The 27,652-nt window shown below is 39.8% G+C and overlaps 1 protein-coding gene across 3 annotated transcripts in view; it reads left to right on the forward strand.

The window, feature by feature from the left end:
* Nucleotides 1-27,652, forward strand: part of LOC145453707 (nuclear pore complex protein Nup107-like) — a 92,910-nt gene that overhangs the window by 61,344 nt on the left and 3,914 nt on the right. For 2 of the 3 annotated variants that reach the window (XM_080331686.1, XM_080331687.1), the window contains exons 14-20: nucleotides 9,918-10,000; nucleotides 12,117-12,176; nucleotides 23,129-23,356; nucleotides 24,468-24,686; nucleotides 25,470-25,662; nucleotides 26,254-26,508; nucleotides 26,974-27,062. In XM_080331686.1, the coding sequence (XP_080187812.1) occupies nucleotides 9,918-10,000; nucleotides 12,117-12,176; nucleotides 23,129-23,356; nucleotides 24,468-24,686; nucleotides 25,470-25,662; nucleotides 26,254-26,508; nucleotides 26,974-27,062 (1,127 nt within the window). The remainder of the gene's footprint in view (nucleotides 1-9,917; nucleotides 10,001-12,116; nucleotides 12,177-23,128; nucleotides 23,357-24,467; nucleotides 24,687-25,469; nucleotides 25,663-26,253; nucleotides 26,509-26,973; nucleotides 27,063-27,652) is intronic. The other variant, XM_080331688.1, reaches the window with a different exon arrangement.

A 27,652-nucleotide genomic window follows, 5' to 3' on the forward strand; every position in this document is an offset into this window, starting at 1 on the left:
ACTGCTTCATAACCGGACGGGATTACGCGCGCGCTAAATTGCGTTAGTCAGTGGCTTAAATTGGCGCCGTCCTCATCCACGATTAGCGACACCGATTAGCGCAACTCCACTCCAAATGGACTTGAGCGCGCGGCCTCTAAAGCCCTTGCAAATCGCGCAACAAACTAATGGCGGCATCCCACCGTATTCCATTACGACAACAGATCAATGCCTTTTTGTGAATAATAACGCTTGATTATCCCAAGAGTGACGCCAATGCATTCGGCTAATTACGATACTTAGAAAAATTTATGAAGAACAGCACCGATGTTCCCATTATCGGGATAGTTTAATTAGTTAAAAGCGCGTAATGAATTCCGACATACTTCCATAGAGTGTGGCGTGGACGTTCTTTTCCGCCGTCTAAATAATGGAATTGGCCACGCGTAAGGGCGAAATCGATCCTATATTCGGGATAATTGTTTTGCCGTTTAGATATTATGATTATTCTACGCGCGCTCGCGTATAATGACACATTACGACGATGTAGGGCCGTAATTCCCCACTTAAAGTATTGTAATCGCGACCGCGTTTTCGTATGGATATGGGTTTGATTATGTGTTATATATCGTCTTGACTTCCTCTTTGTTATAAATATGACAATAATTTGGAATATTGTGCGCGGTATATGACAAGCGTGGGTCGTACGTGCTAATTTAAACCGTCTGCCGTAATGTGACTTTTCCAGTATGCTCTTTTCATTCTTGCGGGCTTCTGTGTTCCAAATATTTTCAATGGTATATTCATATTGAAATAAACCCGAATATTGGTTTGGTAAAGGATCGGTAAGAACATTGCATATCACCCATCGTATCTCAACTATTTGCTGACAATTACCCCTGATGAGAGTAAGCCGAAAATACAATGGGAGCAACTCGGAATTTATACTACAACATACACGAATAAAAAAGTAGTCTAGGTCAAATCATCGCGGATCGCAATGCCGGTAAGGCGCGCATTGAACTCACGTTCATGAAGTTCTGCGAATAATTTCAATCCGGCCGAGTTTGGTACATTCGAGGATCCAGACAGGATCAATGGCGAGGTCCATCTCAAATTTATGATTCGACACGTCAAGGAAAATGGCTCTAACCACAATTCGTATAGTGTGAGTGCTTGGTATAACGTCCGTGCGGGGCCTACGATAACTTAAGTTATCGTAGGCCCCGGTCCGTGTTTATAACAGGGATATCCCTGGTTTATAAGGTTGTATCGATTTCGCCGGCGTAGTATCAAAAGAACTCAGAATAATGGTTTAGTCTACAATATTATAGCTCCCACCGGTTGGTTTACGTCGACGACGCAGTCGAGGCCTGTGTTGACCGTTCTTTCAGGTTAGCGGGTCAGATTTGATAGGGATAACTTTATCGATATCATCACCCTGCTTTACTGTTACGTAAACAAGAAGGAAAATCACGTGACTGTGCAATACTAGCTTTTTGAAGCTAGACTTTGACAATTAGATATATGAGTTGTCTAATTCACAAAATTAGTGGAGACGGCGGTAATGTTAAGCCTAAAATGTAAGCCTATTCTAATTTGTGAAATGTTTCTATGCTCTAATTTTAATTCATTTTTCCAAATTAGACTAGAATTAAAATTATAACTACACGTTGTTATCCAAATTAGACTAGAATTATAATTACGCTTACACACTCTTTACCAAATTAGATTGTAATTACAAGATAGCTACACAGTTTCTTCCAAAACAGACTAGAATTAGAATTATAACTACACGTTGTTATCCAGATTAGACTAGAATTATAATTGTAGCTACATAGTTTCTTCCAAATCTGACTAGAATTACAATTATAACTACACGTTGCTATCAAAATTAGATTGTAATTAGAATAACAGCTACACAGCTTATTACAAATCAGACTAGAATTAGAATTATAGCTACATATTTTTTCAATTAGATTATAATTCGAATTATAGCTACACAGCTTATGGCTCGTTTCGTACTATATAGTTATGTAGCATTTTCTTTAAAACTAGAAATGAAAATAAAATTGAAATTTGAGCGTAGAAACATTTCGTAAATTAGATTAGAATTAGATCACTGGCATTTCGCTGTAATTAGCGTCATTATACAACTAGAATTATCTAATTGTCCAAGTCTGCTGCGTTATTCTGGCGCGGCCTTGCTCGACCTTTCGACCCCGTGACCTTGCGCGATTTGAGAGTTATTAAGGTCGGAAATTATGCGCGGTCGTAAACGGCCTTTTATCATCTTTAAATTCACACTACGCCGTCCCATTGTGTCATTTTTCACGCTACACGAAGATTGTATGTGGGTATTTGTTTTTGACGGATTAAACACGGTCTACATTACCAGAACAATCGGCAATGCATTCAATTTTAAGCAATAGCGTGTTAGCTATGGTATTTCTGCGCGCGCCAAATGCGAGCATTCATAGGTCGTTTCCTCAATCCTGACGACCGTTCCCATGACAGCAATACTGGTGACTGTGATGTCATATATTCGTGTTTTCTCGTTGATAGAATCGGTTTCGTTTAAAGCAGAAATTGCATGCCGTCTTATAGGTTGTAAATTGAACCTTGTGCAAAGAAATCCACCATGTCGACTGTTGTTGTTGGAAATAGTATATTCGTATTGAAAGAAACCCATATATTTTCGGCTGACACTCGTCAGTGGTAATCGTCAGCAACTAGAACAGAATTGAAAAGAACATTCGGGGCCTACGATATTCATGAATATACGATATATGAATATCGTAGTCCCTGAACATTGTATGTCAACAAGCGTATCAGTGATGCGATTGTTGATATACAATGTTCTTTCCAATTCTCCACTACTTATGTTTATTGAATACTTATAATAAGTATAAGCAAATCTTACTTGAAAAGAGCTGGCCAGTATCGCAATTGCGATGCCTTTCTACTTTACAAAATCCAAAGTCGAAAGAGTAAGTAGATTTGGAATGTGTTTCCGTCACATATAAGGCTGCATTTAAAACAAATGGTCTTTAAAAAACATTTCAAACGTTGTATAATTAAACCATAATTGTGTAAATACTTTCGGAAAACATGTAATATGAGCCTACGGACGATTTGTACCCAATGTAGTCGACGTAGACGATGTGGGCTAGCTGAAACCCTCGAAATCGTCGTAGGATCTACAGTTTGGCATGTAGATATAGGCCTAGATCATTGGTACGAAATGGGTGTTCTGATGACGATGTCCGCCGACCGTTAAAAATGCCGCATAATAATATAGTTTGAGGTTCGTTTAAGACAGGGGTCGGAAGCCTTTTTCGTCAAGGAGCCATGTTTACCCGATATTTTCGATTGTCAATGTCAATCCACTGTGACGTCGCAATGTAAGATTCGTGACGTCATTGCTAAAATATACGCAAAAAACATGTTTTAAACAAGGGCCATGTGTTAAACGTGTTCGTTTTAAATCGATTTTTTTTCAAATGCAATCTTAGGTTACGTACTTCGTCATGGAAAGTTTGTGCGTGTGTCCAGACCAATATAGGTTAGCTACATAATGGATGTTGTTAGCCAAGTCGCCGAATGACATATTTTAATGTCTTGGAATCAGTGCATGTTCATATTGTTCACCGTCGGCTACTCTCATCTCTAGCGTGTCTCATGTCAAACCAACTCCACACATTTTTCTCCGTGTCATTCGCGAGCCAGTAAGTCGACACGTCACGCCGAACCAGCTCTAAACCGTGTTCACATCCAATCATCTATCCCATACAGCGCTCTATAATCCCTAACGGACAATAAATGATTAAAAAACATAGACTTTGTCCGATTCCCCCGGGTGCCCGCCGACATATGGAGCCAAAGTCAGGTGCAGCTCAACGTAATTCGAACGCGTGTTCTTGGTAACGCGCGGCTTTTCGCTTCGAAACGGACAAGAAGCGATGCAGCAATAATCGAATGACTGTAGCGTTCTACAAAGATGGAATTTATGTCACAAAAAGAAGGTCTGTCTACGTTATATAGTTTTATGGCGGGCGCTCCATAATTTATGAAGCATCCTCGATTTTGAATGATAATACTAATGGACGCAGCGGGAAGTAACAATTTAGAGTGACGCGCGGACCATGATTTTTCATTCTAACCGTTTTTAATGCCACGATTTTACTTTTGCGAATGAATGAGTTGGGGAAAATGAAAAAAATCTATGACGCTAACTATGTATGGATCAAAAATAAGACTGTTTTATTCTACCGTGAATTTTACTGTAATATGAATCGATGCGTATTGATCATCATCAGACATGCTCTACTAGACGGTGTCCGGTCAATACCGAGAAAACCATTGCCGAGAATGCCATTACCGAGAATGGACATTACCGAGAATGGACACCACAGAGAATGGACACCACCGAGAATGCAATGTATGCAATGCAGGCATGTTATGCATATGCACAAGTCGTGTGTATGGGCAATGGGCATCACGGCTTTGCCGCACTCGGTGTCGATTCTCAGATATAAATATCTCGACAACGCCGTCTCAGTAAGTTAGATTCTTGGCATTGGCCATTCTCGGTAATGTCCATTCTCGGTAATGACAATCCTCGGTAATGTCCATTCTCGGTAATGACATTCTCGGTATTGGTATAGAACCCTACTAGACTGAGTCGGACAACCAGATATTGTTAGTTTTTTCTAAATTATATTAGAATTATTGGTGATTGTTGTTGATATACAATGTTCTTTCCAATTCTCTACGAGTTGCTGACAATTACCCCTGACGAGTGTCAGCCGAAAACATTCGGGTTTATTTCAGTATGAATATACTATTCAATTGCATATTGAAGTTCTGTACCGCCAAGAATCTCTTAGAATTATAGCTACACATTTTTTCGGAATTAGATTAGAATTTTTGCTTCACAGTAGAATTACAACAAAATTCCAACTCCTATCAATTTCAATCAATTCATTTTCTTGAGCATAAGAATGACAAATTTCTGTACGGCAAGCTTAGCTCGTTTCGCACTATGTAGTTATTTTCGGGAAAACCTGAAATTCGATTAAAATTATAATTAGACCGTATCACGAATTAGATTAGAATTAGATAACCGGCATTTTGTTGTAATTTGTCCAATCATACCACTAGAATAGTCTAGGTGTCCAAGTCTGCTACTAATTCGATGATGGCGTGGTTGATCGCGTCACAATGAAAAGTGACAATTGAGCCTGCCACACTTGGTAATGTGTCTTATAACTCGAAAACTAAAACCACCCCAACCCCAACCGCAACGGTCACCAGCGAAGTCGGCTTGTGTAATTTGAAACTTGATGAATTTGCCATTCAAAATGTAAGATTTACTATTAATATGAAAGCCGTGCATCAACCTTTATTAATAAATCCAAAACGAATATTTTACCAAATATGAGCGTGAATTGTGATATACGTCACTTGGTGAATTCTACACTTGACCTGTATGTAGTATATAATGTATGCTGGTTATGGGTATTACGTGTTATATTATGTATTGGGTTCAGGTTTGTTCAGGGTTAGAATTAAGGGGGCGCGCCAAGTGTCGAATTTACATGCTGAAGTGTCGCATATATTGCGTAACATGCTCATAATATCCACGGACCAATCGGCGTATAAGGCTGGCTCTCAACGCCAAGCATTAACGAAATTGGACCTATCTCATTCTGTCAATTTTGTGGTTAGCTTCACAGCGTGGCGTAGACTTGAGAATTGTGTAGCGTCGCAGTTGTTTGCTAGCGGGTGGAGTGCGGGAGCAATCAGTAATCTTGGTCGATTACGCCGATTAATATGCTACTTTACCGTAATCGCGTTCTATTAAATCCCACATATAATAATAAATTACGGGACGCGATGACTCGCGTTTCTTCAGCCGAGACCCATTTGATTTTGCGCGGATATGCGTATTGCGTATGCCTGACGGGTGCGACTAGTCAACGTTCATTTTGGGCTGGATTTCGCATTTGTTGTCTTCCAAGGGGGAACTGATAGCGTTTCGCCTGGTAAAATTCATTCAAATGATCAAGGGAATCTCTCAGCAAATAATGAAACCAGACGGGTGCAGGTGAGCAGCAGCGCAAACCGCGAGCGTATTGGCCATTGTTGCGCAACCGATTGGGCATTCACACTCTTACTCTCGTGCGCACTTGCTCCTGAGCCGCTCAGACGGCATGGCTGCGTCACAATACCAAACTCCGTTACAGTGCAACATTCGAGGCTGATTTGGGCGGGCTCCAGGACCACGAGCGGAATATACTTATATTTTCGCAATCAGTACCGCGGTAGCGGTAGCGCTATAGCGTTCAATTGATACGTGTTTTATCGAATTTAATGCTCGGCAAGCCGGTCAAAAATGACCGTCAAATTGCCTTTGAATAAATGGAAAATGTGATGTAGACCAATGTCACTGAACCGTGAGATTTGCTTGTGTCCACGCCGTTTAGGACACTATGGTCGCACGCTCATATGTAGGGCGACCTTCACGTATGCGATACATGCAATCGGGGTTTCAAGGCTACCACAGAGGAAAATACTATCGATACTACAAATTTCGTTGATAAGTTAACTCTTCGTCGTAAAGAGCATGAAATTTTAGTACTTCAAAAAGTTGTCTCTCGCGTCTCCTTACTTGAGTAATAGGGCTCTTCAAAAATGACTTTTTTTCTCAAATCGTACTGGCTACTTGACAAGATTGTTAGGTTACGTAATTTAAGCCTACACACGAAAATTTGGTTCAATTTCAGCCAGTAACCGCTTTGCTACATGGGAAGTAAGTTTCTATTTATTATGTAAAAATAAGTGACAAAAAATTTGAGCGGAGTTATTGCCGTCGAAAAATTTGGATTTGAATAAAATAGTATTTTCGGTGAGCACAACTGTAATAAATAAACAAAGAATCGGTCACCGTAAATACTATTTTATTCAAATCCAAATTTTTCGACGGCAATAACTCCGCTTCCACTGGTTGGAATTGAACCAAATTTGGTGAGCATCGTTTCTATAGACAGCCTAACACTTTCATGGGGTGAACAGAATTATTTTTTAATTTTTCGTTATTTATTTTTATATAATAAATAAAAACTTTCTTCTCCTGTAGCAAAGCGGTTACTGGCTGGAATTGAACCAAATTTTGTGTGTAGGCTTAAATTAGGTAACCTAACAATTTTATCAAGTAGCCAGTCAGTACGATTTGAGAAAAAAAAGTCATTTTTGAAGAGCCCTATTGAGTAATCCGGAGCCTGGGCCTAATTTCAACCACAAATCATCAATGCCATCATCAGGACGGTTTTTTCGAGTCACGCGAGACGCACGCATCCATCCCTAATAACCGGATCGTCCCGACCTTTCCCGCTAACAGCGCACCAACTGCGCTTTTAGGCGCGCTGTTTCGAATTTCGGCCCACGCAAATGCCAAGTACCACGCATCGAACCCTCGAGATTCGGTTACAGGGCGTCTTCTTTCAGGATTCTCGCCATCGGTCCGGATCAAAATCGCGCCCGCCACCTCGTTAAGTCTCGAGACAATTGCGGAAAGATAATTTCCTACGAGCGCGCGGAGCCGCGAAACGGCAATAACAGCAGGTCTTGAGACAATTGCGTGCAATATTATCCCGGGAGATTCTGGCGTATATACGCGTATTAAGTCATCGGTATACGGGTATAAAGCGAAATTCCGAGGATTGTTCAGGAAATCGCGCCACAAGTAGGTTAACATTTCTAAAAGGCTTTAAGTTGATGAGTTTGGATGACATGTGAATATCAATCTGAGTGAAGCTCCAGCTAGGGCGAGTTCATTGTGCCAACAGCGCGCGCATTGCGGCCTATATGTATTACACAGATTGGTTTCATTCGTTACGATTTATCCGACATACGTCGGAGACCGTTGGGATGGTTTTAGTGTAGGGCGAGGTTGGTCGAAAATAACCTTTTTTTTTTTATTCCAGCCATTCACTGATTAAATTGTCAGGTTACCCTAAAAAACGCTGCACCCCATGAAATTTTTGGGTTGTGTTCAAAAAACGATGCAAAACAAATCTGACTCAATTACAACTAGTAGAAGCGGAATAAATTGAGTTTTTCGTCGAAAACTTTGGATTTGAATAAAATAGGATTTACGGTGGCCAATTCTTCAATCATTTATTACAAGTGTGCCCACCGTCAATACTATTTTATTCCAATCCAAATTTTTCGACGCCAATAACTCCGCTTCCACTGGTTGGAATTGAACCAAATTTGGTGTGCAGGCTTCAATTAGGTAACCTAACAATTTTATCAAGTAGCCAGTAGAATTTGAGAAAAAAAAAGTCATTTTTGAACACCCGTTGTAGACAGTAGTGAATGCGACCTGCAGAGGAAAATAATGCATCCCAATTTGAAATATCGTCCGACACAACGTTGCGTTCTCTATGCGATACATGCCCGTAAAAACGTAGCGTGCTAATATTAAAGACGCGCTCTTTTTGATGTGTGAGGCTTGCGTCGCGAGATGCCACTAAACTTAGATTTGGGTCGCGGCCTGGAAAGCTTTAGAACCAATGTTTTATGTGAACGCAAAGGTCGTTGATAAATTAATTCTTGGTGACAATGAGAGTGCCCAGCAATTTACAATATCAATGTTACACCAAAATTTTGACCGCTCTCGTATAAGCCGCGTAGCATTTATCTGATACTACATCTAATTCGTTAAGAAGATTATACGGTCCTACGCGATTTTATGTTTACTGGTGGCGTGACTCAATCCCACGGATTTCGAGATGTATTCCTAATATAAAACACGCGTACAGGTTTTGATGGTGACCTCTGACACTTCAGGAATTCGTTACTGTCGTGCTAACGCTTGATCTGTGTGAGAATAAGTTGTTATCTACTGCTGTTATGGATAGATTTGTGTGCTGGTATTTCGTGCCGGGTGTCATGTGCGTATAAATTTTTTCGTGGATTTTGGGAATGGCGTTGTTTGTTGATTGTAACCTCGGTTTTATTATGTTGATATTTATCGCGTGGAGAAGTTAATAATGTGATAATTATCAGATACAGGATTGGCGATGAATTCTATTAACTGACTATTGCACAATCAGCTGACTTATCCATTTTAGATTCTCTGATATTTTTGATTATGATATTAATTTGCAACCTCTTTATGTTGATATATATCGTATAGAGCAGCGAATGATAGATAATTATCGGATACTGTATTTCTGATGAATTATATTTAGTTATTTTAGGGCAAGTTTTTGCAACTCATTTTACAGCTTCCGGTGTTTTAAGCTGTTTGGAGGAATCTTATATTGCAACTTTTTGCAACTTTTCTCCAATTTTTTCATGCAACTTTTTGCAGCTTTTTCGATTTTTCATGCGACTTGTTGCAACTTTTTTCGATTTTTCATGCACCTAACTTTTCACTGAGCTTCTTGGAGGTACGTAGCTAAAATCTTCAATTGATATTCATATTGAAATGAACCCTAAAATATTCAAGTTTCTTCAAAAACTTGCCCTAGTTATTATGCTATTAATTTGTAACTTAGTTATTTCGATATTTATCGCGTAGAGCATCGAATGGCGTGATAATTATCATATACAGGATTGCTTATGGTTATGAATTATATTTACTGATTATTACCTAATTATAGTGATCCATTTTAGTTACGCTGATATTTTTTGATTATGCTATTAATTTGCAGCGTTTGTGCGTTGATATTTATCGCGTAGAACAGCGAATGGTGTTATATATCTGAGACCTAGTTGATGTTTCTTTTTAATCACGCTATTAATTTGCAACTTCGTTATTTCGATATTTGTCGCGTAGAGCAGGGAATGATGTGATGATTATCGGAGACGGTGTATTTTTTTGATTATGTTATTTATTTCCAACCTCGTTATTTCGATATTCACAGTGACCGAAGACGGGCCGGTGGAAATCGAAGGCAATCCACTGCGGGACTTGTGGAGACTGGCGTGCTGGGAGATTTCGCAAAACGTTAGTCATGATATTTTCAATAGGAAGACATCCATACATAAACTGTAGATCACTATTCTTCAATAACACTGATTTCTCGGTACGGAGTTGCTACATTATGTGTTTGGTATGAGAGGATAAGTTTGATTATGAATGCAGTGTATTGCTGCGTCACTCTCCAATTGTGATGTCAGCGAAGTGTCGCGTAATCAAGGTGCAGGTTAAAAAGTCCCTTCAACGCTTATAGTGCGTTCAGGAATGTCATAGTTCGATATGTTCTTTACGCTACCCTGGATGCGTCAGTGGTGATGTTAGCGTGTTTATTTGGTTCCGATCGTCGGTTTCAATTGTGACGTATGTCCCCATCGGTAGGCTAAACCAGAGTTGATAGAAACATTTCACGTATTAGTCTAACGGCATTTCGCTGTGATTAGAATAATGAAACAACTTAAGACACTCTTGGGAGTTACAGAACTTCAATATACAATCGATATTCATAAATTTTATAATTCCATATGGGTATAATGGAAGCGATATCACCACGCGACTTAACCCGCCATTCATATATCTGGACACGTCGCTATCGCTGTAAATTAGTCGCTTTGGTGTTCGGTATGATAATAATACCGGGTCTTGGAGCAGCGCCGCGTAATGAATTGAAGTGGTTGAGTTCGCAAATGTTAATTCCGTCCTTGTATCAATCGTTTACGACGTGGCGCGGAGAGAGAGTATACGGTATACGCCCGCTGTAGTCGAGATAGCGCAGTGGTACAATCTGCGGCTACAACACCAATGGGTGCGGGTTCGAGTCCGACCGAGGTCGACTTCTGAAATTCGATACCTAAGTGTTGGAGGTTTACCTAGGCTCCTCCTCGCCACCTCATCCGTGTCAGCGGTGTCTTACAAAAGCCTAGAGGTGGGCCGTGCTATAAGTCGGCAGTTACGGAAAATAAGAAGTATATCGCCCTGGTGTAAATGACCATAGTAGTCGACAAACACCATGAATACCCCCAAAACAAACAAACAAAACGCCCGCTGTAGAATTATTAAGGGTATTTTTGAAACGGGGAAAAGGGAAACGCGACAGTTTCCGGGTGCTTTGAATTTGTGTTGTCGCGATGCGTGCGTGTAGATCACACATCGCAGTATTCCATAAGTCTCTCAATCAGCCTTGGACAGCTAGATGATTTTAGTTGTCTGATTAGTAATCTGTTAATGTAACTTACGGAATGTTTTTGGATCTAAGTTTGATTTTAATCGAATTCCCGCTTTTCCTTAAAATGCCACGATACGGGAGAACTGATAGTGCGGAACGAGACAAGCCACACAGTTTTTTTCTGTTCAAATTGGACTAGAATTAAAATCATAGCTACGCAGTTTATTCCAAATTAGATTAGAATTAAAATTATAGCTACACAGTATTTTTGTCAAGTTCGACTATATTCAGAATTATAGCTACACGTTTTTTTAAAAATCAGATTAAATTTAGTATTATAGCCACGCAGTTTTTTCCGAGCTCGATTAGAATCAGAATTGTACCTACGTAGTGTTTTCCAAAGTAGACTACAGTTAGAATCGTAGCTACACAGTTTTTTCTCCTGATTAGATTATAATTGCAATTACCGAATTCGCGGAAACTCGGACATTGTATCTTATTCAGTGTTATGTCCATTTTTTTCCATCGCTATTTGGGCATGGATCTTTCGTTTTAACCGGGTTCCAAGTTCCAAGTGGCACGGACTTCTAGTGAAGTGGACATATGAACTTGAATTTTCGAGGTAGATTGAAAACAAAACTGGTTTGTGTCCAAATTATTTGGTCAAATTCACAATTTCCAAAAATGGACAGTGACGATATCAAGCCATAGTCAATACTCAGTCCTCATGAGGATTAGCAAATGTTTGTACAGCAAGCTTGGCGCTATACATTTCTCTTGTAGCATTTACAGGGAAATCGTAACTTAGATTGGAATTAGAGCAAAGTGTCATTTCATAAATTAGATTAGAATTATATCACCGGAATTAGTCTAATTGTGCAACTAGATTTCCGTATCTGGCGATAGCTACGTACGCCCCGCTTTCCAGCAACGTAAACATGCCCTTTTCTGATCTTTTTAACTCTTTTTTTCACCTGCCAGGAAACGGTGCATTCTTCTGAGAGAGCCCTGTACGGAGCCCTTTGCGGCAATTTAAAAGCGGTGAGTACCTTTACGCTTATAGTGGGCCGAGAGGCCAACATCAAACGGAAATGAAGATTTTAATCCAACGCCCTTTAAACTAAATAGGGTCTACCGCTAGATTTTCGGAAATGATACACGGTAGCAATGCGCTTGTTAAGCAGTGTAGTAACTGCGCGCCCCTTTGTGACTTATAATCGCGATTCAGACTCGTTGTCTACGTAACACTGGCTTCAGACGGTGTCGTCTCCTCTCGATGAACTGGCCGGGGTCAGGCGCTTGCGAATCGGAAGTTGCATTTTCGGCCAAAAAAGGCTTTTTTTTTGTCACGAATCAGTTGCGTTTATTTACGGTCGGCATTTGCGATCTTGAGATAATTGTATTATCTCTCGATGTGTGTTTTAGTATTTTACTCTCCGGAATATGACGCTGTGTGCTCCAGCCGGGCGGTTCGAATTCCTGTTGAAAAGTAACGGAGTACTGTTACTTTTTCGGGGTCCTCAAGTTGGGTTTGCTCACTTGCATATACTTGGTATAGTGGTTAAGATTTTGGACCGCTTCAAATTAACAGTTTTAGTTTTTTTTAGGCAAAACAAGCGCTCGAATACTGACATTTTACGCGAAATAACGAAGTGTTTATACTTTTTCGAACTGCTTAATAAGAATTAACCCACTTACGGTAGAAAATTTCCAGCTATTCCAAATTAGGTTAGAATTAGAATTGGAGCTACACAGTTTTTATTTCAAATTAGATTAGAATTAGAATTACTGAATTTGCGAAAACTTTGAAATTGAACAAGTTCAGCCCATATCTTATCAGAGTTCATTTTCGTCCGATAATGGCAAATACAGCGAGCTCTATTAGTTCGTTTTTACGAATCACTCTAGAATTCGAACTCCCGAATTCGCAAAACTTGGAAATCGAATTATTAAAGTCCATGTTATGAAGAAATATATCAAAAATATATCAAATCAGACGTTTCGCGCTATACATTTCTCATGTAGCGTCTACAGAAAGTCCAGTGATTTCATCTGAATAACTTCTACTTAACAGTTTTCGGTTTTTTGAGCAAATATTGTCTTGGAACACATACTTTTTTACTTGAGAATCGCTGCTTCCACTTGCAAATGTGCCCCACTTATCCGAGTGGTTAAGATTTTATACTGCTGATATTAAACAGTTTTCAGTGTTTTAGAATTCCTACTTTTTTACTTGGAAACCGCAAATTCTACTTGAAGTTAAATAAGAATTTAGGGCGTTAGCTCTACGACGAATACTTTGCCAAACTCTTCTCCGCGGTGCATAATTTTTGCATTTTGCAGCATTTTTTACCACGACACCACAAAAATTGGTACGAAATGCCATCCAAAACCGCTATTTTTTCGTATGTTTCTGCCTCTGTACGTTACACAACGCACCTTTTTCTCCGGCGTAATCCACGCGTGTAATGCCGTGTTCCCGGGCGAATTTAATGATATCAAAAACACTGACGAATGATATGGTGCGAGTTTATTCTCGTAGCGAAAAAAAAACGCGCTCTACATCAAACGGACTCCAGGAAATATCAACAAACAGCATCTAACTCGCAGCGCAAAAATGAACTCGGCTTTTTCGCCCGACACCATGAGTAAGACCGCGATCATAGGCAAAGGTCAATCTTAAGAATGTATCTGTGGAAATTGTGTTTAAATTCGAGGCTCCCCGCGGTTGAGTTCACGCGCCTTCCAGGCATGTAAATCTAATGGAGTCGGGGCGTGGATTAATTTTTGCGCGTTATCAATCCGTTTCCGATGTCCTCCCGGGCGCGCGCAATGTCAATAAACACGGCGCCGGGGGCGCGGTGAACTCGGAAGCGAGTTTGGCACACGTTGCGCGCGGATCAAAAGGCCCGCGGACCGCCCTATGATAACCTTTCCGGTGTTGGTCTAATTTTGGTGACGCGTGTACGAAATTAAGAGCTTTTCTGCGGAATTCCGGGCGGAACCGCACGATTTTTTTGCGCCTTTTTCCCGGCGTTTCAACGGGGCGTGGTCCGTAGTTGTGTGTTGGCGGATTTAGACTTCTTGCTGCCGTTCGTTGCCGATTGCAGATGATTTCAATTGCGCAGATGTGCTTTGATAGCGTAGCTCGATATCAATACGTCATGGACACTTCAATACCGGCCAAAGGCCGTTGCTGACAATTTTAAAGTTGCACAGAAAATCCCAGCACGTAGGATTCTATTATAAAGTCTATATCAAACTTCACACCTGATCATCATAAATTCCCGGCTTGTGACTCGGCGCGCGTGTTACTTTGAAACGCGGTCGTAATTCGATGCCGCAATAGACGATTTCGTGGCGAAAGTTCACGTCTATATGTCAGAGGTTGCTGCGTCTCACTCACGCGACATTGATTGTGCGGTAATGCTCACGCGTCTAGGTAACGTAAAGGCGGGGGTGACGCGAATGTATGGTGCGATATACGGCGTGACCTAGACTATAGCTGGCTGAGTTCGGTGTCCGAAATTGAATTGCAACGTCGACTGTTTTGGTCATGCTGAATCCATGTGAAATTGTATATGAAGTTCTGTATCTACCAAGAGTATTCCGTCAATTTACAAAAAAATTTCACCGTTGGTGCATCGCAAACTACAACAGTCATTCGAGACTTCGTCAAAAGTGACTCAGTTCAACAGAAATATATTTGAATTTCTCCGGAAACAGTAAAAAGTATATTTAGTACTCAAATTTTAAATCGGTTCCTGCTAGAAGCCGCATTTCTCCCTATTTGATGGAAATTCGCGTGTATTTATGTACATAGCGTTACAGGTCACCCGCGTATATGCGCGGACTGGCGAATTAGCCCCAAATCAATATAGTTATGCGCGTTCGACGCCAGATAATGTCAACAGCGCTAAATTTGTTAGCGGACATTTTGGAATATAACAGGTAGAAATTCACTTGTTCGATAAACGTGTAATGCTCTGAGTATGCAATGATTGAGGAGAAAATGGTCACCCTTAGTTATCCCTGTGTAACCGCTATGTCGTTTGGCGATTTCCATCGGTTAACCGCCAGATAATTATCGCAGTAAGCGGTGAATCATATCGAGGAATCGTTACTGTGAATGTCGAACTAAATAACGCGTGGCGCGATAATTATCGGGCTGTATTAGCGATTTGTTTACGAGATTGGGCGTCTCGATTAGCGCCAAAGAGGGCTATCGGTCGGTTTGAACTAACGAAGTAAATACTAATTCATTCTTCCCCGATTATCGTAGGCTACACGAATTTCAAGTATATGAGAGTATATGGAATTGGGTTAAACTTATGATTAGGGCTGTGTGTACTGAAATTATACCTTCCTTTGCAATGAGAGTGAATTTATCACCGAAAATGGTAGTTTGGATAGCATTTTCCACTGGGGCAGCCGTGAAACCTCCTCCAGCATGCAAAATATGTAATACAAAACTACGTACGTCGGTGTTAATGGCGTATCTGTGAAGTCGTTATCAACGCACAGCATTGTTGCAAAGTGCAATGAAATGGGAATGGTAGAAAAAATAGCAAAAAAAACTTAAATTTGATATAGAAAAGATATTATATTATTTGTGGTCGCATAAAAAGTATATGTTTGAACTTTTCACATCATTCATTTGATATTGAGTGATATTCGACTCGACTAGCTCAGCCCTAATCGTAACCTGATTCATCTGTTGTGCGTAGCTGACATCCTAACTTACTGTGAACGTAAGCATTATCACTATCGTAAACAATAACAATACACAAGCGCTGCATTGTTTTCGAAACGGCGACAGCCCGATATGAGACAAAAGAATTCTTTAAAGGCTACATCGCAACGTGGCAACGTTATTTTTCAACCCGAAATTTACGCAGTTTTAGCGAAGAAGAAATCGACCCGTATTCACGTTATTTGTGACATTTTCCCTGTTACCGATCGTAATCTCGTCGACAATAAATTAACAATAAATAATAGGAAATCCATTATATTGTTTTGAGTAATTCGACAGATTACGCTGATTCCTCTTCTTAGAGGCGGCGTTGTCAATCGTCTCACGACCTTTGGCCCGTAACGATGTCGATCGTGGCCGGCGGTGTTTTGTTGTATAGTCAAGTTGAAACTAAAGGCCGTAGACCAGCGCCATTAGATCGTGTCTATGAGTCGCGTTGCTTGCTCAATGCTCATGGCGGGAGATAGGGTGAGTTTACGTTGTCGGGATCGCACTGCGCGGTCGGGCCTTTCGTGCCACTCTAAACCGTTCTTGACCGTTGCTGACCCGCAGAACACTTACGCTAATCCGGAAGTCTTCGCTCGACCGGAAGTCTTCGCTCAACCCCATCTTTTCAATTAGTCATAAATAACAATCTACCGCGATGTCCACAATGTACAGCTGAAGGGATGGTGTGAACGTGAGGTTCACGTGCGCGTTCTGTGTGTGAACCCCAGAAATTTAGAGGTTCACGTTCACAAACGAACCTTAGTAGGTTCTGCAGTGCGAACCTTTTTCGTGTTACAGTTTTCACGTCAGTATAACATCTTCAGTCAAAATTCTCTGCATTTCAACTTCAGGTCACTCTATACAATATGACGGTGGCAGCATAAAAAAATCAACACTAAACGAGCATTCCCCTTGCCAGTCTTGCTTTGCTACAACACTTTGCTCGAAATATTCAGCTTTCCGTTTGTGAATATTTAGTGTCTCTCTGCTGTGAGCTTGACCCGCAACCACAGGACATCAGCGAATGATGCTTATTCAGCCTATCAATGAAATTGATGTTAAGAATAGGGCTTACATCGTTGTCTTATGAAAAATATCAGGCAGGCGTACAGGATCCATCTTGATTTGATATGTCTGTTGTACCATTAAAAAAACAAATCCGTGCGATTGGGGTGTTGGCTACTGCGTAATTTGTTTGTGGGGTAATATCGGTAGAAATTATAGAAACCCGTTTAAACTCTGCCCAATATCAATGTAGCAATAGTCCCCGAAATTGTTTATGCGTTATTATAGCGTTTAATTGCTCCAGTCGATACATTTGGTGACGTTTAAAAAGTCAGCATGTACTTCAGCATTGTGGCATAATGTGGCCTGAGTAGTCTCTAGGCATCGTCTACACGGCCCGCTGGTAGGCTTTTTATAAGACACCTCTTGCGCGGACGAGATTGCCGTGATGACTTTAGATAAGAGAGAACTATTTCAGTCGATCCCAACCCAGAAAATCATATTATCCAAACCGAATGTAAAAATTCCATTCTAATTCAACAAATCTTTCGTTTTAATTCATCAATCGGCTTACTCGCATAAGAGTGACCTCTACCGTATTAACATTATCACATGAAAACTATTACGCGGAATTAAAACCTTGTGTAAACTGCGGGCAGCTGTATGCAGTTTCGCACAGCGCCGTGCTCGCCGTGATTAAAAGTGAATCGTGTTATCGCTTTTTTTCCTGCCTGGAATTAATGTTATATTATTGTCGTTCCTGCGTATGGCATTGTTTCGTGGGATGACGCAGTATATTTTTTGTTATATATACTCACGTCGCGGGTAAAATAGCGAAAAACTGGCGTGACCCCAGATTTTATTGAGATATTTTGGGACATAGATTTGTGCATTACTCTGCGTCAAATATATTTTATAGATATTGCATTTTCAATGTCAGACATTTTGGACGCTTACCATTTCGGGCAAGCCACATTATAAAGTGGATTTCCGTCTGTCCGAAATCGCAATTGTGCGAATTGGCTGGTTACCGATTCATTATCATTATCTTTCTTGTCTCTGTGACGCAGGTAACATTTGTTGCAAATCATAGAGACGGAATATTTCGTGATTTAAAATGCACCGATTTGATGGTACGAATTCGTATCTTAACGACGGCTTTTTCGTATTCGCTCTGACAAAAAATCCATTGCGTCGTGAATATAAAACTAAAAAGTCTCATTGCGCACACGAAAAAGCGCAATGAGACTTTTTAGTTTTATATTCACGACACAATGTAATGCAATGAGCGTATGATTTTGTTGCGAATGCGCGTATATTAACGCTGTAGAGAGGAAAGTGGAAATATATGCAGCATATGAATATATTCACAGTAACAATTGAATCCATTGGCGGGCCGCACCATACAGAATTGGGACACTAAGCCAAAATTCAATATTGTTAGTTGATTATATAGTGACCGGCGACATTGAAATAATAAATATGTATCTGAATATTTAAAACAAACCAGACATTGATTCGATGATAACGTACACGCGCCAGAAACATTGACGAGAATTTACAAGCTTGTCGTCCTCGTTGTTAAAATAAGGGGTGAAAGTCGATTGTCCCGATTCTTAGAACCGGATGTAGGTTTGAGTCTGTGAGCGGCGATCTGTTCATAGATTTACTGATTGTACTTTTGGTTTAACTCCGCGACACACAATGCTAACAGCATATGGCCATATTACCTTTAAATACGCTTCTACAATATATAGATATTATAAATATAGATACTTCTACAGTACAAAAAACGAATCCATCTAACTACTAGCACATTCGCGAATCGCTTTTTTTTCAAGTACAGCACTAAAAGTAATAAACCTGCTCGTGTTGCCAATGCAAAATCGCGCTCGTGGTTCGAATTAAGTCATTTACGCTTCACTTTCTACGGTGCATATTGTATAGCAATTGAAACCTTTCTGAACGCATGGGCCTCGCGATCGGGCTGTCGCGTCTACATTGAAATAAAAACACTATGGTAAGAATATAACTTATCATTATCATGTTGAAATATAGTAAGAAAAGTTTAATCAACTACCCAACAGTAATTTGGTTATTGGTGCTCATTTTATGAATATTTTCACGTTTCTTACGGCTTTTGCGGGCCGTAGTTTGCCCACCCCTGGGTTAGTGTCTCAATACTTTATTACCACTGTATTAGCCTCGAAACATCGGTAGGCCATAACTCCTCTACCAACATAGAGAAACATGTTACACAAGGCTACGAATAATCGCGGTACATTTCCGCCAGGTAATGATCTAATCGCAATGGCCACAAAGCGAAATAGCTGAGGTCTAGATATACAACATTATTTTGTATTACGTGTAGCCTGCATCATTTTCCTTGTAGCCGCAAAACAGATACATGTTGAACTTTCCAAGTCATTGTCACTGTTATGACGATATAGTAGATGGTACGCCAATCGCTCGTGCGTGTCGCCATTTTGCGTAGGCCTTGTCGCGATTAAGCCTGGCCACAAAGATTCTTTGGAGCTTTGCAATCATACGCTCCTTGTCAAAACGGCTGGATTTATCCACGAAAATTATAATTTCTATAGTATTTTCTGCCTTGGAAGGCTGTAAACGTTGATTGGTCGATCGCGGCATAGGAAATGCGTAGTACAAAGTTACGTAGGCTAGTGGAAATAAAATGTCACAAAGTGTAATGCAATAGGTATGATCGAATGAATGCGAAATTATCTGTAAATTTGACGTAGATCTGACATTGGAGTCTTTGTGGCAGCATAAAAGGGTACATGTTTGAAGTTTCGCGACACTAGCCCCAGTCGTGGCGGACTGGTGTTTGCAACTAGGCCTGGCGCGAAAGTTGATACCAATTTCAACCCGCGGATCTCGAAGCCATTGCAAACTTGTTATTGTGCCAGCCTGTAAGTATCACGAATCGCTACATCGACAAATCGTGTACCATTCGCTCGTTCACGTTCTGGTAACATCGTAGAATATCCGTTACCGCATTGCCGACAAGAAAGTATCGACCCCACACAATAGGCGCCGGTGATTATTCAACTTTTTACAAATGCGTAGATGTGAATCAGCGTGTAGTAATTATTACGGCGCGCGCCGGAAGGAAAGACGTTTTCAATCGGTTTGCGTCAAAAGCCGGGAATCATACGCCTTTAGAATGTAACGGTACGACACTCATCGGGAGGTGTGACATTTCCGGTGACTAGCACTGTTGCTATCTTTGTTGTCTTGGCGTTACGCCTTTGAATGTTACACTCCGGGTTGGGATACGGGGTCTTCTTATTGGGTTACCATATTCGAGGACGGTTCATACAATTTTCAAAACTTATAAAATCGGACGAGAATACGGGTACAGATTACTAAAAAAAGGTCAATTTTCCAAGTCATTATGTTCAGTTTTGAGTTCAATTCGGTTCAGCCCACTTTTTTCAATACTGCTCCAGTGATATAGAATCGTAATTTTCCTCAGTCTTAACAGTTTCTGGCCCTAGTTTTTGAGTATCAGGACTGATAGACGAAATACCAATAACGTGGTGACTTTATTATTATCGAAGTCACAATGAAATGTTTGTCTTGACCATCTTAGTCTCGAGTCATGCACAATGACTCGAGTACAAGTCGAGTCAATACACAAATTGACTCGACTCGAGTCATTTTACGTACATGAAAGCCGAGTCATGACTCGAGTCATTACAACCCTGAGTAGTAATAAAATTGTTGTGTATCGTTTTTTCAGACAACCCAACAATTTCAAGGGGTAGCCAGTGAAATTTGAAAAAAAATCTATATTTTAATAAATGAATCAAAAGCTTTTTGCTCTTGTAGCTATGCTTGTATCGGTTAAATTGAACCAAAATTGGTGCGCAGCGTTTTTTAGAGTGGGCAGTAATATTTGAAAAAAAACGTTATTTTTGAACAGCCGTAATGTATATGTTATTCCCATTTTTAGGGTATGCCTGTTGAGTTAGTTACCGTACTTGTTTTTGAGAAATAATATGTCATCAGGAAAAATATATCGCGGTTCGCCTGATTGTTTTGTAATTGAGGGACGACCCCAGTGTTCGAATTTATGTATATTATTGATTTCCATCTACTTTAGTTGAGGCAGATAATAATATTTTTCGCAAAACTGCGAATCGATAGACACCGTGAAATTTCAATAGTCACGATGATACCGCCCTAACAATATATTACCCATTTTTGTAATATTTCCATCTCCAGTTGCCTATTCCAAACAGGCAGTTAGCGGTAAAAAAGCGTGCGACCCGCTCTATTCTCCCAATGAAAACATTGTAACTACCAAAAACTGTGTACTAGACATTCAAAAACTCATTACCGGGTGAGTACGTCGCGTCATTACAGATTCTCCACACTTTTAAATTGCTGCGTGTCATCTAAAAGTACTTAGATGTTATGAATTGGATATATAGATCCAGGCAATCGTGTGTTTGCAAATTTTTTATCAGTGTAGATTATATATCGCGATAAGACGTAGAGCTATTATTTTGATATCAGCCGTAACCCGTGTATGTACTATGAAATGTGGGGTGCGTTTGAACTGTGTTTGACTCGCCGTTTTGCGCTGATAAGAGGTCGACAGTTATTATATACTGTAACCTCCGTCTAATTTGAATTTGATACTTCTTTAGTTAGATCATTAACCAATAGAGGATATGTAGAATGAATCTCCTGAGGGCAAGTCTTTATATATTCACTGAGATTGCCAATATATATACATGCGTATAACCATAAACGACGGTTCAAATCATTAATCATTTTAATGAAAAACACAAATGATCTTTAAAATAATATTTTTCAATCCTGCGTTGGAAATATTTTGTCTTACATAACAACAACAACTTACATTACAAATCACTCAATTTCTGTCTCGTACATTTGTGGAATGAATATGTTCAAGTATCGCATTACATCAAAATTTTGACTTTAATTGATGCATGATTTGTCATGGTGACCGTGGCACGCATGCAGGCAGAAATAATAATATTGTTGAGAGTCTAAAGATATTTTGTCAAAAATAGTTTTTTTTCATGTCGAATTGAAAAAAATATGAGTGCGAAAATGTGAGGTTTGTGATCGTGATTGATTGGTATTATGTGTGGTTAGCGATGAAGTGATTTAATCTTCTTAACGTCTGTAAGAAATCGAAAATAAATTTTCTACTATTTGATAGATTCCCATAATTTCGTCTATTTCCAGTATTATGTAGTTTGCGTATACTAAATTTATTTTTGTGACGTTTGGAATGCATTCCCACAACTTTTAAATCCGATAACATAATTCTGCTAAGTAAGAAATGCGGTTTGAAAAAGAGAAACGCGTTTCTACGATGTGTTTGAAGTCGCGCTGCAAAGCCGTAAAGGAATTGTCATCTTGTCGCGTTTGAGAACGTTAGTAATCGTTCCGAGTTAATGAGCTGCACATCAAATTATGACACAATATTATGGGAAAGTATTTTTGCCTCTTTTGAATGAGGCTACATTATAGCAGAATGCAGCTATAAATAATAATTAAAATCAATGCATTAGCATCTGCATACGTCTTTAGTGTTGCCTCATAGCTTATATTATGCTACATAAAATTAATCACTTCAAATGTATTTGTTAGATTTATTGAAGATATCAGTTATCTTGAACCTCTGCGGCCCGGCTAGATTGTTCTTGGGCACCAACCGCGTAAAATATTTTACAGACATTATCAATAACTAACGCTACTGCTTTTAACTGTGTTTTGTCGCTATCGGTTCAATTGATAGTGACAGATACAATAGGTTACCCTGCTACTGTATCAGTGGAATCCATTACTGCGTGTCTTCACATTTAATTGACATCCATATTAGAATACGTGCCTCGTATTGAAATGAGCCCAGGGCTAATCGTCAATTCCATGCCAGTGACTCAATATATTTGGTGATGCGAATGTTGATCTACAATCAGGGTTGTTAAGCCTCGAGTTATGACTCGCCTTAGTGATGTTTTCAAATGCATAAAATGACTCGACTCGAGTCAATATTTGTACAGACTCGACTTGTACTCGAGTCATTGTGCATGACTCGAACCAACAATACTCCATCAAATTCTCTACTAGTTGCTGACGATGACCCCTGGCGAGTGTCAGCCGAAAATATTTGGGTTCATTTCAATATGAATATACTATTCACTTGTAAAATACTTTGTGACTGACCACCTCTGGTTTTGTTAAGATGGTGAATGTTTGCAAGACGTGGGAAGATTATCTGTGGGCGCACTACAAGGCGATGATCGACACCATGGTAGAGCAAGAGATCCGTCACAGTCCGACTTTACTGGCCAGGAAGCGGCCGGAATGCAACGACGACTCCATTTCTCTGCCGGAATCTTATTGGAAACAAAAAGTGACGCTGTCCGGTCCTGGCGAAATTTTCGACAGCATCGTGGCTATCTCGGACGAGGTTTGCTACGTCACGTTTTTACACTTGGGGGCGGTCACGAAAAGAAAATTTCATGATGCATTATGAATAGGTCGTTTTTTTTATCAAAAACACAGAAGATTTTGACCTAAAAAATCCAAATTTTGACTACGAAATTTTGACCTCTTGCCCAAATTAGGTGTTTTCGCGCATTATGTTAGAATATCTTCATTTCTGGTAGGAAATGTCTGTCGTTTTGTCCTGAAAACACTTTTTTGACGTAAAATCAACAAACTTTCTACATGAAAAAACTTTATTAAACGAAATCTGGTCCTATGAAGAATTCCAGTAGTTACACCACATATTATGGTAGAAATAATTAAAATTTGTTGTAGTGCAACGAAAGATACTTTCCTACATTCTCGGGTAGAAAGTGTCTGTCCTCACTAAACAGCTTGCCAAGAATGGAGAAAGAACGTTCAACAGCGGCAGTTGTTGGCTGACAACACTCAAGTTGTGCGTACACTGCTGGTGACAAACCGTGTTGCTTCATTCTGACAATGTTGTCTACATCACAATTTTTCATCGTGAGCTTCTTGATATAAGAACCAATGCCCACGCAGTCTTGCTTCAGTTAGGTTATTGCGGTACGTTGAGCATAACACCATGTCAACCTATTTGTTTCATTTGACCGTTTATGTTCACAATGAGAAAGGCCGTCTACAATGTTAGACCTATAAAGTAAGCTACAAGCTGTAAAATATCAAATGATAAGTTTGCCGACAGTGCAAAATCTACGATACAAACGAAATGCAGGTTGCAAAAAAAATTTTGGCTTTGTAAACAATTTTGACAATTTTTTGACCTAACGCTACAATTTTGACAAAATTTTGACTTATTTTGACATGTCGAAGAAAAATCGCCCTAATTATGAATAAAATGGCTGCAAGATTCTAATTTCTTGAAATCTGCAGTCAAAAGATACAGCTCCAGATCTTGCTGATCCCTTGGAAAATGGGATATCTCTACAGATTTAATGTGTCTATCCTCTTGAAGTTGACTAATTTCCAGCAAATGAGTGTTGTGGAGTCAATACAAAAATTGACTCGAGTCGAGTCATTTTACTCATTTGAAAAAATGACTCCTGTTTCAGGCGACAAAATCGGACATAGAGACTCCTTTCAACACAATTCAAAAGCATCTCATTCTGGAAGACATACCCGGCCTGATCGACGTCGTGCACTCATGGGTGACGGATAACGGCGACGGTGACATCACAATGGAGGGCGTGGTCGCGACCGTTCACCCGCAACTGCTCAGATTCGTGGCGCATCTCATCTTGCTGCTGCGAATTATGGGAGTGTCCATGGATGTAAGAATGTCGTATCTGGATGACTTGGTGGTCTTGCAGTGAATTTTGGGCCAAATTTCGTGTTATCTTGCTGATTCCGTGGTGCTATCAACATTTTAGTATATTTTCTTGCATAAAATAGTGTTGAACTCAGATGTGGTCAAAATTTTCATCGTTGCTACTCTAGTATGCGGAAGTAGTGATTTTTATGTAAAAGCAAGTATTCTAGGTCTAATTTTGCCTAAAAAACAGACTGTCAATATACAATTGTATAGTATATTCATGTTGAAATGAGCCCGAATATTTTCGGCTGGGGTTATCGTCATCAACTAGTAGAGAATTGGAAAAAACTTAGTATATCAACAATCGTATCACAAGATATGACGTCAGCAGCATGAAATTTCGAATAATCAAGGCGAAGAGAATGATTAAGCTATTTAAGCACAATGTACTCTTTTTAGATGGTACGCAAACTCCTTCTGTATGCACAGACTTGGTTGGCGTATTTTGATAAAAGCACACTACAAATATAACTGAGTGAATTCGAAAATCAGATGCTTACGTTCACGCAGTCGATTCACATTTGAATCAAAATGATTTCGATGGACAACGGGCTCGATGTTGAAGCTGTCACGCGAGTCCAAAACGGAATTTCTATCTCTGGTTGAAATTACTCGTGTCCAAACAGACATTCGTGTCTCAAAATCCTTTCTTGTTGTGATCAACAGCGGTAGGAAGAGAGTGATCGTTTGTTTGGGTTAAATTTTGAACGCGTAACACAGAAAAATGATATATCTCTTACAGGAGAAGAAGTGCGAAGACATCATGGAAGCGTACGTCGAATATTTGGCGGCCGACGAGAGTTCGTCTATACTTGTGGCGAACTACACGGCCGCGTTGTCTCCCGAGAAACAGGTCGACGTTTACTCGCGCTTCCTGAAAACTGTCGAAGACAGGGAACTCCGTAAGGAATACTTGCAGACTGCTCATGAAGCGGGTAAGGAGTTTTCCAGGGTTGTAATGACTCGAGTTATTTTTCGAATGCGTAAAATGACTGGAGTCAATTTTTGTGTTGACTCGACTTACACTCAAGTCATTGTGCATGACTCGCAACTAAGACGTACATTTTGTTGTAACTTTGAAGAATAGTAAAGTCACCACATAAATGGAAAATAGGGCCAGAAACTGTTAAGACCGAGTAAAATTACGATATGATGATTACGAGCCATTCTATATCACTCGAGCAGATTTCGTTAAAATAAAGTTTTTCTCGGGTTTTGAGGCAAAAAAGTTTTTTTCGTGCCAAACTACTTCATAAGGACAGACAGTGCCAACCAGAAATGGAGCTAAGCGGTACAATTCTAACATTATGTGGGAAAACACCTAATTTGCATACGTTAAATCAAATTTGATCAAAATTAAGATATTTAAGGTTAAAAAGTGTCAAAATTTTGATTTTTTGTTCAAAATCTTCCGTTTTTAGGTAAAATCGCCCTAGTCATAAGCGGATAGGTCTTGCAATTTTGAGAGTACATATGTCAAATAACTGCTAAAACCTACTGATTAGGCTTTACCATGTTGTTTTCAGGACTGGACATCCCCGCCATTACCAAGACCGTGGTAGAGGACATCCGCCTTGAGACAGACATGGACACCACCGCCATCACCCCTTCGGGCAGGGCAGACGAATCTGCCCGGGACGATGGTTTCGATTCGGTGGTCGAGTCCGATATAACGAACGACGATTGGAAAAAGATTGAGGCCCTGGACTGGCTTGTGTTCGACGTGTCGCAGAGGCCGGAGGCCGTCAGACAGTGCAACGCTTTGATGAGAAGCTTTTTGAGTAAGATGTTGATGTCGATGTAATGTAGATTTGGACCTGCTAATGTAGAAATCTGGCTTCTGAATTTCCTGAAAACGTTACAGGAGAGATGTATCGTGCAAAACAAGCCAAGCTTGGTGTACAGACATTTGCCGTTCTCGTTCAGAATTCAATTTAATTTCTTAGTTCAGTAATTCAGTAATTGCAATTCTAGTCTAATTTAGAGAAAAAGTGATTAAAAGTATTAAAAGTAAATAAATTTTGATCAATTTCGACCAGTACAAACCGACGCAGAGCCTATTGAAAATTTAATATTCATTGAAAAAAATTGAAAAATTTTTGTCATGTTACGATTTCCTATACCAAGTCACGGCTTTACGTTCGAAAAATAAGTCTGACTCCGTGTCTAACTTTGCCAATGAAATTTTCCTCCAAATTAGCTGAAGCCGTTTGGATTTACATGTAAATAACGTGATTTTGTTTCAGTCAAACAGAAGTTTGCGGCCGCGAGACAAGTCATGGGGAAAATACCAGAAGGATCGGTTGACGCCATCTACCGTCAATGCGGGATTCATGTAAGACGTCGCCCGTTATGTTACCGGCTAATATGTTGTCGGTGTTTGGCATTTATTTCACGCTGAAAATTTATTTATGTCGCCGATGAGAGTAGTTTGAGCGCGTCTATAAAAACAACACTCCTGAGCTAAAATTCTCACTAAGTCAAGTTTTTCCAGCTATTTTTGCAGCTTCCTAAATACTCATGTTTAGGGCGTTTATTTTTAACTAAAAATTCAAAAATTTTACATTTTTTGCCCTTGAAAAACTTGATTTTGACAAAATTTTGACTGCGTGTATGTAAATTAGGTGTTAGAATTGTACTACTTATCTTCATTTCTGGTTGGAACTGTCTGTCCTTACGAAGTAGTTTGGCCTGAAGAAACTTTTTTGACTTGAAAACTGACAAATTTTTACATGAAAAAACTTTATTTTAACGAAATCTGGAACTATAAAGAATTCCAGTAGTTACATCACGCTTTATAGTAGAAATGCCATTATTAATTAAAATTTGTTGTAGTACAACGAGAGATACTTTCCTACATTCTCGGGTAGAAAGTGTCTGTCCGCACTAAGTAGCTTGCCAAGAATGGAGAAAAAAGGTATAACA

This window comes from Botryllus schlosseri, chromosome 13, assembly GCF_051294905.1.
Source record: "Botryllus schlosseri isolate E-star chromosome 13, Bs_hap1, whole genome shotgun sequence".
In the NCBI taxonomy this organism is placed as follows: domain Eukaryota; kingdom Metazoa; phylum Chordata; class Ascidiacea; order Stolidobranchia; family Styelidae; genus Botryllus; species Botryllus schlosseri.